The following is a 12,811-nucleotide window of genomic DNA, read 5'->3' as shown; positions in this document are numbered from 1 at the left end:
GAGATCTTTGAATTCCATCCCCAGTTTGCTTCCTGTCTTTGATGTCAGAAGGGACAGTCTAATTCAGAGTTCCTTCTTGGGGTGATCTTGATGCCTATGCAGCCTTTTACCATCAGGCCACTTACCATGCAGACTTTCGAAGCTGGACTTGGGAAGCTGTCCCCTGGAGTGGGTTGCAAATTACTCAGGATGGAGGCCCTGGATGAGGCCTCTTCCATCCTGAGCATTCAGCCTCAGGCCTGGTCTATCTCAGTCATTTAGTATGTGTGTGCCGAATACATGAATGAATGAGTGAATGAATGAAGCATGCTATACTTCTGAATGGTACAAAGAAAAATTCAGGCCACTAGACTCCAAACCAATGCTTGCAAGAGTCAAGTGCTGAGGTCTAGAAACCTTTCTGCCTCATTGGTGAGTAGGCAGGACTCTGGGTGGGACTGGGTGGGGCGTAGGATTTGGGGTCCAGGTCTTTTCTAGGACAGTAGACGGCTGTACTGTCTCCCTGGCCTGGGCTCCCCAGACATCCACTGGAAGTGGGTGTGTCTGCTGCAGTGCTGGGTAACTTTCCAGTGTTTGAGCTCATTACTCATCATTAGGAGTCCTGGTGTCTGGGGTTTCGCAGGTGATCAAAGCCTCTCTGTCTGGAGCGGCCGAGCAGGCCCTGGTGTGTGTCACCGGTAATCTCCTGCCTCGCCAGGCAGACAGTTAAGTAACCCGGGAAGGAGGGGATTTGGTTTTTAAGCTCAAATAATTCAGCCTGACACCCCGACATGCAGACAGTAGCTCCGGCTCTGCCCTGAGGAAGCTGTCCCTGGGTGGAGGGGTGTGGGCTAGCAGGAGCTGCAGCTTGTCTTCACCAGAGGTTATTTTGGAGTCTATGGGCGGCCGTCTCCACCTTGTTCTCCTGGGAGGGGTGGAAAGGAGAAGCTGTCAATCTTGCGGCGCCTGGTGCTCCTTTCCTCCTCCTGGAGCTTGGTTTATTCTCCCCCAGAGACTCAATTTCAAACATCCCTACCTCTTGCTCTTCCAGACTTGAAACTCCTAATAGGGCTGTGTGTGTGTGTGTGAGTGTGTGTGTGTGTGTCTCCCTGGTCTCTGGCTGGGCTCAGGTTCCAATTTGCCTTCTCTGCCCCAAATCCTTCAATGCTCCCCACAATTTATGTCATCACACAGAAAATGTGCTGCAGGCCTGAACCCCAGAATTAGATCACAGAGGGCTGGGGATGTGGCTCAAGCGGTAGCGCGCTCGCCTGGCATGCATGCGGCCCGGGGTTCGATCCTCAGCACCACATACCAACACAGATGTTGTGTCCACCCAGAACTAAAAAATAAATATTAAAAAAAAATTCTCTCTCTCTCTCTCTCCTCTCTCACTCTCTCTTTAAAAAAAAAAAAGAATTAGATCACAGCACCCGATATTTGTGCAGTCCTGACATTTCAGTAAGAATTGCAAATTCCTTCAATGATGGGAGAAATAAATTCAAGGATGCTTAGAACAATTTGCAAATATTGCATTTCCTGTTTTTTTTTTTAAGTTGGATGGAAAAATGTGGCCTAGAAACATTTTCTCCCCCCCGATTTTGCATAAACTTTGTGCAAAAGATTTTGCTCGTCTCTGCCCTAGTCAATGTGTCTCTACCGCTCTTCCTCTCTGTGTGGAAAGCAAAGTCTGAATAAAGAATACACTTGGGAGCTTCTTGGTCTGGGAACTAGGAATAGCTTTGCTTAAAGAGTTATATCACACCCAGGGGCTGCTTCCTGGTGGGTCCTTTCAGCAAATCAGTGGAGCTGGCAATTGGGGTGATGTCTGTCCTTCCCAGCATGAGCAAGGAGTCACCGTGCTGGCCCCTGGGTTTGGGGTGGCTCTCTCGTGCAGATGTTCTTGCCCCAGCTAAGTTCTGTGCCCCTGGAGTGTGTGGATGGTGCAACTTGGACATCACGGCCCCCAGCCTTTGGGAGGGTCCCCTTGACGGTCCTATTCCTCCTGGACTGGAGAAGGGCCAGCCCCAAGGGTGGGCAGGCCTGCCCTGCTCCTGTCCAGGGCGGGCTCCTGGTGTCTTTGGACCCAACCCCCACCAGAATCTTTTACATATTTTAATTAAAGTGACACCATGGGCTGGCAGGGCCTCTGATAGATGGCTGCAGTACGAGTCACAGGGTTGCAGTGGTGTGAGGCGGCTTCCCAGATGCTCTCCTGCTCTAGAGAAGGCTTTGGCTCCCACCTCTGGAGGTGGGTCCCCGGGGTTCCAGGAGAACAGGCAAACTTGGCAGGCGGTGGGCAGCAGGGGTGGGCAGGTGGCAGGCCCATCCAGGGGTGGGTAAGGCAGGGCTTGGGGCGGGGAGAAGAGTCAAGGTAGGAGCGCTCCGTGGAAGGGTTCGAGGACCAGCTGGCTGGTGGGCTGCAGATGAGTCCAGTTCTTGCCGACACACAGCCCTGTGGACACTCCTTAGCAGTGTCAAATGATGACAAATGGCATGACTAAAAGTTGCTGGGTGGCAGCTGCCGCATCTCAGAGGGAAGCAGGTATTTTTAGCACAGTGCCTTGGGGCTCTGGCGCTGGGTTAATTAATCATGGTGAACAGTACCAAGTTTTGTTTTGGATCCTGGTCCCCATCCCCAATCCCAGTCTTGTCCCCACTCCCTAGACTGGAATTCCAGCTGCAGAGGCGAGAATTGCACCCAGCCGGAGCAGCCGGCCACTGGGGCTACCACCCCCTTCTTGGCCCCTGTCAGCCTTCCCCTCCCCTCTGGCTTGGTGCTGCCTCCAGTCCACGGACGGGTCTCCTCTGGGTTCCTCCAGCCCGTTCCAGGCCCTTTCACTTCTTGTCCCTTCTTGAACATTCTGCCCAGCTCTCTGCGCCTTCCTGTCTTACCCCAGCTGCCCTGCCTCACAGAGGCCCTCCCTAGGGGCCTTTCTACCATCTTGCCCAGATATTTCCTCCAGGGCCGTAGCCACCAGCCTCAATCGCCTTGTGCTGAATGCTTACTTTATTGTTTGTCCCCTTCTGCTGAAATGCCCACTCCCCAAGACCAGGTTCACTCTTGACCTAGCTCAGAGGGCCTAGGGTGGCGACTCCATGGCTGTCCCTGAGTAATTGAATGGGTGAATGGATGGACAGGCGGATGGAGGCCCTGGCCGGCTGGCTAGGGGGCTGCATGGGTGGAAGGCTGGATGGAAACCCTTTATGCCACACCTGGGAGGGTGCTGGTTGGCTAGGGGTATGCTTGCCCACCACGGGAAGCTCAGGACCAGGGGACTCTGGGAAGAATGGCTGACTCAGCCTGGAAGCTCTTCCCTCTGCGTTAGAAACGTTCAATCACATGCTTCCGGGGTTGTGTGACAGATTGTTCTGAATTCTGGCCATTCTTTTTTAATCTTTTTTTTTTTCTCTTGGAAATGGGGGAGAGAGAGATCAATTTTAAGGGACCCCTAGAAGCCTGTTCCCCGACTCTGCCTGAAAGCTGGCACGAGAAGTCGTCTGCAGGGATTGAGTAAGGTCCTTTCACTGAACTGTCTTTTAAAGCACACCGATTCTTTGTGGGAGACATGGTTGGTTGCCCACCCTCCCCCTTTCTTTTCTTTTCCTTCCAGTTGGCAGGGCCAGCTGAGGCTTTATTTTGGAAAAAAAAAACAAATGAATTGGTTTTGAGTTGAGGGCACAGGTAAGAGGGGGCAGCCCAGGCAAGAGAGGGGGTACCCCAAGGCTGGGCGAGGCCTAGGGCTGGGCCTGGGGTATGTTCCCCTCTACAGATGTTTCCACTGCAGACTCTGGGGCAGCTGCAGGGGCAGGGGACCATCCCCTCCGTTTCTTGTTTGAATACCGCACCCCCCACCCCTTACTGCCCACTGCCATTTGGTTCTGCACCAGCCTCAGCCCTGGCCCCAGGAAGGGAACTGTGGTCCTTTGAGCCAACTCTGGGCACTTCTGCCCCCTTGCCAGGCATGGGTCTGAAGGGCCAGAAATGTCATTCCCACGAATGGGACCTGGGGCTCTTCCAGCTTCTGAGCATTTTCTCCTTTTTACAAAGGTACACGTTGGAGGAGCACATATGTCATGTCCCTGCCGATCCTAAAAAGGATCACGGTTTACTTCATTTGCAAAGGTGCAAACACCCGGGGGTGGGGTGGGTGGGGTCCCATTCTTGGGTGGTGGGCTAGGTCCAGCAGGTGCCGGGTCCAACTCATGACCTCTTAAAGCCTGTCGAATCCCATTAGGGTTGAATCTGACTCTTGGGGGTGGAACCGGGATCTCTGCTGGTACGGCATGTCCCTCACGAACCCTGTCATCCTGAGACACAGGAAGGCTGGGCCCTGCTGAAGTAGACCAGAGGCAGGGGCCCTCCTCACAGTGGGGTTCGAAGCACAGAGATGTCTGGAGGCCTTTCTCCCAATACCTGAGAGAGAACAGACGGGTCAGCTTTCTTCCTGGCTGGGATGCAGGGGAGGCAATTTTGTGAGGAAGGCACAGATCCTGACCATGAAACCCCAGGTAGAGAACATTCAGAATGTGCACACTGAGCTGCCCAGCTGTGGTCATTGCCCAGAAGACTCAGGAGGCCACCACACCAGGGGCCTCTGGTGACATTGCTCACCTGCTCTGGGTCTTTGCAGTGGCCTATGTGGAAATACAGTAGTGCCCCCTCTATTCACAGGGGAAACATCTAAGACCCCAGTGGGTGCCTGAAACCATGAGTAGTACTGAACCCTATGTATAATATGTTTTTTTCCCAAAATTTATAGGTTAACAATAATATCTTATTGACCTAAGAGCATGATTTCCCTTCTTTCCTCATTAAAGCAAGAAGTTTTGCTTTTTCACATAAAAGAAGCACTTAACATCTTAACATTTTTTTTTTTTTGGCATATCCACACAGCCAACATCACTACTCTTGTGCTTTAGGGCCACCACTGAATAAAATAAAGGCTACTTGAACGTAAGCACCACATATCACAACAGTCGATCTGATAACTGAGATGGCTACTAAGTCATTAACGGGTGGGTAGCATATACAGCGTGGATATGCTGTAAAAAGGGGTGCTTCACATCCTCAGTCCGACAGAGTGGAAAGGCACAAGATTTTTATCACATTACACAGAATGGCACACAAGTTAAAGCATATTAATTGCTTACATCTGGAATTTTCCATTTAATATTTTCAAACCTCAGTTGACCATACTTAACTGAAATCACAGAAATCAAAACTCCAGGTAAGGCGGGGACTATACTGTCCTTCCCCCTGGCTCACAGAAGCACGTAAGAACCTCACTAAAAGGCACCAGGGAAATTGAGACGTTGCTATTCCATTTTGACGGTAGCTACTTTTCTTTCACAGTTTTGATTGTAAGTTCCATCTTTCCCTGTGGGAGACAGAGGCAAAGAGCTACAAAGACAGAGTTGGGGGGAGACTGGGTGAGAGAATGAGAGGCAGAAACCGAAAAAACAGAGTAATAGAAATTGGAAGCCAGAGACACAGCCTGCCTTTCACTAATTCAGGAAATATTTATTGAGAATCTATTATGTGCCTGACATGCCCTGCCACCCACCCCCCACCCCCAAATTAAACACATTCCCCAAAACACAGGCTGTTTACATCATCTACCAAATCCCCAACTGGCTCTTAGGCAGAATTGGGAAGTTGCTATTTCTGCTAAGACCAGTAGGTGTCATCATGTCAGCAGAAAAGCTAAGGGTGCCTGCAATTTGGAAGCCACCTCCAGAAATTTGATTTCATCTAGTTATCTGAGTGCCACTATTGGTAGACACCAGGCGGAACACTGGAGGGTGCACAGAGTGAGATGCACATGGCCTCCATTGTCACTGTGCCTAACAGGACCCAAGGAACAAAAAAGAGGGAGAAGGCAGCAAACACACGGTGTGGGTTCTTTGAACATGGTAGCCCTCAGAGGAGCCATCTCCCACCTCCCCACATTACAGTGAGGGAATAGGCTCAGAGATAGGAGGTGATGGACCTGGGATCACACAGCAATTGGATTCCAGATCTCCTGATTCCTAGACCAGTGAGTGCTCTTTCCACCAAATATTTTTTGTTTGTTTGTTTCAATAGTTAGAGTTGCTTTTTCCATCTTGTGAATCACAATTCCACCTTAGTTTAGCCATGAACTTCCCTGCAAAACGCCCTCTTTGGTGCCTGCATGAGTCACCCTAGATGGTCAGTCTGCATCTCAGAGAGAAGGCAGCAGCCCCCTCGTCATGGGTCCTGTGGTGCTTGTACAGGCTCAGGCAGGCTGATTCTAAGCCTCTCTTCCCAGGAACATCATGTTGGTAGCTTGAAACTGGCTGTACTAGGAGTATTTATTCCATGGAAATTGGAAATAGCTATAAATCAGAGCTTAACTTTTTATTTTTCTCCCCGAGAGCAGCACACCACTAAATTAGTATCCCTACATTACAGATAATGAAACTGAGGCTCAAGGATACAAAGTAACCCGCCAAAGAGACCTAGCTTATAGGTGATGGACCTGGGACTCCGAGCAGGTACTTTGATGGTGGAGTGCTCAGGGATGATAGATTGAAAAGAACTTAGAGCCACTTGGACGTAGAAGCATCTAGGTTGATCCCAGTCGGCTTACTCTGCTGTGTTCTGCTAAAGCAAAATAAAATACTTGAGGCTAAGCAATGCATGAAGAAATTTATTTCCTTACAGTTTTAGTAGCTGGAAAATCCAAGATGAAGGTGTTGGCATCAGGTGAGGGCCTTCCCATGGGAGAAGCACAAAGAGAGAGAAAGAGAAAGAAAGTGGGGGGGGGGACCAGACTCACCCTTTTATAAAGAGCCCATTCCTGAGAGCAACTTTAAGAGGGCTCTGCCTCTTAAAGTCTCTCACCTCTTCCTACGGTCACAAAAGCAATTAGGATTTCAGCACGAATTTGGGAGGGAGCAGGTATTTGAACTGGGGCACTGGTTTCTCAGGTGGGTACCAGAGTGGGTGTTGCCCTAGGCTGATGTCATTAATCAGATAGCAACACCAGAACAGGAACCAGTCTGGGTGAAGAGGGAATCGATTCAGTTTTGGATGGACTGGATTTGAAGCTTGCTGTTGGGAAGATGTTAAATTTGGAGCCCAGGAGAGAGGTCTAGGCAGAGTTTGCAATCTAAAACATGGAGTTTGGTTCTTGGCTAAGCCCAATGTAGATGATGTTAGAAGCATTTTCCGAAAGTATAAAAAGTGCAAGGTCCACCTTTCTACATATATATATATTTTCTTATATGTGTCGACATTTGGGTATGGTGAGTAACTATGCACTCTTGTTTACATTTGTTCCCTGGTCCCAGTACACAGTGAACACTCAGGAAGTATATACTGAATAAATGTGACTCATTTTCACCCTGCAAATACTGATTCGGCTGCTGTTCAGGACCGTACATCAAAATTAAATACATTTGCTAGGCACAGCGGCACATGCTTGTAATCCCAGCAGCTCAAAGTTCAAAGGCAGCCTCAGCTACTTAATGAGACCCTATCTCTAAATAAAATACAACAACAACAAAAGGGTGGAGTGGGGTGGGGTTGTGGCTCAGTTGATAAGTGCCCCTGTGTTCAATTTCCCCCACCAAAATAATTAAGTATATTTCTCACAACTCAAAGAAAATCTAGAATTCTGGCATAGGCATATGGATTTGGAATCATATCACTCTTATAGCATTTTAATGCTCCATGTAGAACTAGGCATCCTGCCTGACAATGTCCTTGTTTTACTGGTCAGCCACTGAAGACCAGCTACGATGCCAAGACCATCCAGGGACGGAGACCATCGGGTCTTGGCAGCCAGTGAGCCTGGCTTGCCCTGCCATGTCTTGCCAGTTTTTCTCCCCTGCTCTGTAACTTGGCTTGTCCCTGGGGTTAAAGAAAAGTTTAAGCTCTGATTCTAGAAGGATGATGAACGAACGGAGGAGCATCCACATCTCAGGAGGGTTAATTTGGGAAGATAAGTAGACGGTCACTCCAGGTTACCAAACAAGGGAAGTAGCCATATGCAAATGAGCAGATTGTGGCTTTCCTCCTGGTTGGCCAAAGGGGTCTTGATGTCACAGTGCATAGGATCTCTGCACTCCAAATGATTGTGCCTCTAGGCGAAATAACTCCCTGATCTGGCTGGTCTCTGGGCTCCCTCTCTGTCCATCGGGGAAGCAAGGCAATGGATCCACTCTATCAGGCTGGGTCCATCCTCATGAAGGTGAATACCTTACAAGGGAAGAAGATGGTAGAGAGCGGCCTCCAGTCCGGAGACCTCTCCCTCTCCCAGTCATGGCCCTCCTGCCTCCCACTGCCGGCTGACTTGGAGATCCTGCAGCAGAAGGTGATTGGGATGCAACTGGAGCTGGAGGACTTTAAGAAGGAGGCGCTGAAGGCCATCCACTACCTGGAAGATTCCTTCTGCGAGATGAATAGCATCCTGGCGCAGCAAGGGGAGCAGGCGGCCCGCGTGAAGCAGCGGCTGAGGGAGGAGGAGGACCGGGGCATCGTGCGCAACAAGGTCCTCACCTTCCTGCTGCCTCGTGAGAAGCAGCTCCGGGAGCACTGCAAGTGGCTGGAGTACATGCTGCTGGGCAGGGGCCGCTACACGCTGGGTGCTCTCAGGAAGAGCCTGGTGGACTGAGCCGCCTGGGCCACAGCAAAGATTGTCACATGGAAGATTTTTTTTTTTTTTAAATGGAAGGACAAACCTAAGTCCCCACCCACTTTCTTCTTTTTCCCCCATTCCCTTTGCTTTCCTTCTACCAAGACAATACCTTGCTGAGGGGTTAAAAAGACCTTGGTTTTCAGACCCCCCCCCCCCCCCCGCCCCGTGACTTGCACCTGGAACTGTTTTCTGTTGGTAATGGTGACATCGTTTTGGATGTACAGCCTTTTTTTCTTGTATATTCTTAAACTGATTGTGTTGAACAGATATTTACCTTTCTTGGAATGACTCAAAGCTCTCATGACTTGTTTCTTAATGTCTGGTCTCCCCAGAGGGGTCGGGTCCTGTGTCCAGGCCCTGAGATGTTCCCCAGCTTGCTCTGCGTTTGTAATTCTTGTCCTCGCCTGTTGGCTTTTCCTGTCTTCTTTCACTTTTCTCTGCCTTTGCCCACCTCTGCTGCCCTCCATTTAGCCTGCAGACTGGCCCATCAGATGGACAGAGCTCGTTAGGACCCTGATGGGCGGAACTCTCCCGGCGGTAGGGCGCTGATGAGGCGACACCCGTAAGATGGCACTAGACGATAGTATGCCCATTTCCGCGTCTGACTCACGGAGCAGGAATTCTAACTTTGCCCAGATATTTATCAGCCAGTGCACAGACCCTCCACACGACTCGCCTCCACCGGCCCTCGCAGGGCACAGCGTCACACCAACGCAGGAAGTCAAGTTCTGTACCCCGGATCTCCATGCTGATAAGTCGCGGGAGTGGGCTTCGAGTGCAGGTCACCTGTGCTCACTCATCATCCTGCTCACCCCCTCTCTGACTTGGGAACCACATCAGTCTGGTCAAGGACCTGTCGTGGAGGAACGAGATTGTCACCTGGGTGACTGGGAGTTCATCATCTGTCCCTGTGCCTTTAATTTCCAGTTAGCCTTCTGTTTCCTTTCTGTCCTTTCTCTGGACGCCCCCACCCCCAAATGCTGCCGTGCAGCAGAACTGAGCGGCCTGGGAGGCCAGAGCCTTAGCAGAGTCGGCCTCTGTCTCTCCAGCCCAGGACCTACAGCTCGTCCATGCCCTCTGGCCTTTGAACTCAGCCTCAGCCCCCTCCTCTTTCTTTCACAGACTCTCCAAATAAAATGAAAACATCTGGAACTTGGGTTCAACTTCACAAAAGGCCCCCGTGAGCCATGGTTAATTTCAATATCCATCCATCAAGCAGCTACCCCAGAAGGGCTGCGTCCCCGACTCTCAATTTAGGTCATTTCTACCCCAGAGGGCTTAGCTGAAGTGATAGTAATAGTCGTACCAGCAACGTTCACCTTGCTACTAATACCATGGCTTAGAGTCACCAAGAATATCACGTATTCCAGACCCCACGCATGACCCTTTGTTGGTACCTACTATTAAAAACTTTTAAGATTCTGAGGAAACTAAGGCTCAGAGAAGCTAAATAAGTTGCCCAAGGTTACACGGGTGGGTGGGGTTGGGATTTGAACCTAGTAATGTCTAGCTTTAGAGACCCTGCTCTTCACTAATATGTAGTATTTTTTGGAAGTTGTCTCATAAATACATCTGGACAAATACACAGGACAAATTGTTGAGCGAGCTCTTGGAGAAAGGATTGTTTGATGGAGGAGATACTCAAACCTCGGAGGGCGTGTGTGTGTGTGTGTGTGTGTGTGTGATGTGTTTAATGTATCGGAGAAGGAGAACTTTGCTTTCTAATAAGAGGTTTAACAAATATCCACTGTCCATGCAGAGGTGAAGGATCTAATGTGAATTCATATGGAAGACTTGAGGAACCTTCAGGTTCAGCCCTCTGCAACTGCCCAAGAGTTAAGTTCCTGGGAACAGGAGAAGTCGTCAAGGGATCCCCATCCGTCAGACTACATTTGGAGTCATCTGTGTTTAGTTCTGATCCAACAGTTTAAGAGGGTCCTAGACAGCCGGGAGTGTGCGCAGAGGTTGGGAGAGACCAGGGAATCTGAGGGAAGGGCAATGCTGGAAGACCTGGGGAGTGGGCAGGAGACATTTTGAAGGGAGATCCTTCCAAACACTGGAAGGGACGGATTGTCTTTTGGGGTGTGATGGGGCTAATGTCATCCCTCTTCTTCCTGCTTGCGTAAGGACCCAGTCAAGGGATAAACACAAGAGCCAGGCAAAATGGAGACAAAATATCACCTTTCTAGCTGAAAGAGCTGCCTGAGATTGGGGTTTAGGGTCTGTCAGTCACCCGGACCGGCAGAGACCTTGTCCTTGAATCTGACCTTGTCTCCAGGCACAGTGCAGGCAGTGGTGGACAGCTGCAGGCTTCTGTGGAAGTGTGGAGTCATCTGGCTGTAGAGGGACAGCTTGGGAGAGAGGAAAGGAGTATGCCAGGTGAGTGCAGATCTGACTCCAAACCCACCAATCAGAAGGTCCCTCCCCTTCCCTGGAGAGGAGTAGGTGGGGGCGGGGGGGGGCGAGGAGAGGCAGCGGCTTGAATGCAGGTCCCTCCATCATAAAAGAGGAAGGGGAAATAAGAGCTCACCCTCAGCCAAGAGAAAAAGGGTTAGATGAGCTGATTCAACAGGGCAGCCCTAGTGACAAAGGACAGGTGCTTGCAGGAGGCAGACCTCAGCCCCATGTAAGAAACAAAAATGGCATTGGATGCCTATTACATCTGGGGGCCCCAGATGGGTTGCCTTAGCAGATTTGGGATGAGAACATCTTAGAAAACCATACACATTTCAAAGACTCCTAGGTGATACCCTCTAAACCCTTGCAATATACTGTCTGATGGGAGTATCTTCGTTTCCCTGGGGCCTTGGTCTACACCAGATAGTTAATGCTAACAATGTGATTTATGGTGAGGTCCCTGGGTCATGCTATATCAGTTTGACCTCTGGAGGAGCTGCAGACTGAATAACTAAGGTCAGCCACGCAGGCACTCCATGCCTATGTGATAAAACACCTATAAAAACCCCGGACACCAGTACTCAGAGGAGCTGCTCTGGTTGACAATATTTAACACATTGCTGGGAAGTTAAGTGTCATCCATACAAACAGTGGGAGAGGGCAACCAGAAGCGGGCCTTGTCTCTCCTTGACTGTCCTATGTACCTTTCCTGACCTTAATCTGGGTCCTCCAGCTGTCGTAGACTGTAACCACCAGCACGACAGCTTTTCTTAGCTCTGCAACTTTTAGCAAGTCGTAGACCCTGCAGTTACTCTTGGGACCCACAACACAGAGTCAGATGCATTTGACCTGTGCTAAGGGGTTGTCCTCACAATAGCTATGTGAGTTAGGCACTGTTACCCCCAGGACAGAAGATGAAATCAGGACACAGAGAGGTTAAGTTACTTGTCTAGATGTCCCTAGTGAAGATTCCAGAGTGCTCTCTTGACCACCACCCCACTCCAAAGGAAGGAACTTGGAGTAATGGGGTGTTTCCCCTTTCCTGGAAGGTCCTTTAGTGGGTGGCCCCATGGCCCTCCAGCTCCAGGTGAATCCTGACCAGGTAGTGCTGGAGGAAGGGCCTGGAGGCTTATGGATTTCCTGTCTTGTGGGGCTCAGGTGCACATCTGTCCAGGTTGGGTTAGGTGTCCTATCTAGAGACTAGGCAATAGTCTACGTGTCCTCTCACAGTCTTCTCTGCTACAGGGTTGAAAACCTTATAATTTATTGAGAGCTTTTGTTCTAAGCCACAGGATACCCATGACACTGACTTTATAAAGAAGTGGGTTTTTTTTCCTCCCCATCTAACAAGGCATCCAAAGTGAATGTCTGATTCAGTGACTCAATAATGACGGTGCTGTGGGTTGCATTTCTCTCTTTCCTATCCCCCTTGTCTCAGGACCACATGATGGCTACAAAAGCTTCCAAATTGTGCTGCTGTTCCACCACTGCCAGAGAAGGAAAGCAGTGGCAGACCTTTCTTTGAAAGCCATTTTTTTTTTTTTTTTTTTTTTTTTATCAGAGAGGAAACTCCTTTCTAGAAGTTTTCCAACAGTTTTACGTTTGACACTTCTTCAGCCAGACCCGGGTTGCTCACCCACCCTAAACCAATTATGAGCGATAAGGGAAGCAATTGTCACAACTCAGCTCCAGGGTCTGGACACTTCAGTTACCCATTGTCTGAACAAAATCAAGTTCCATTAATGAAGCTGGCTGTTAGGTGGTGACCA

At 49.9% G+C, this 12,811-nt stretch overlaps 1 protein-coding gene across 1 annotated transcript; it reads left to right on the top strand.

The window, feature by feature from the left end:
* The first annotated feature begins 7,972 nt into the window (after positions 1-7,972).
* On the top strand, positions 7,973-8,621 carry Ccdc182 (coiled-coil domain containing 182). Its single transcript, XM_078041252.1, has one exon. It carries the CDS (start codon positions 8,160-8,162, stop codon positions 8,619-8,621), a length of 462 nt encoding a protein of 153 aa, XP_077897378.1. The 5' UTR covers positions 7,973-8,159.
* The last annotated feature ends 4,190 nt before the right edge of the window (positions 8,622-12,811 follow it).

Source organism: Ictidomys tridecemlineatus, chromosome 3 (assembly GCF_052094955.1).
Source record: "Ictidomys tridecemlineatus isolate mIctTri1 chromosome 3, mIctTri1.hap1, whole genome shotgun sequence".
Taxonomy (NCBI): domain Eukaryota; kingdom Metazoa; phylum Chordata; class Mammalia; order Rodentia; family Sciuridae; genus Ictidomys; species Ictidomys tridecemlineatus.
The sequence above is the reverse complement of the archived record's forward strand: the minus strand, read 5'-3'. Positions and strand labels throughout refer to the sequence as shown.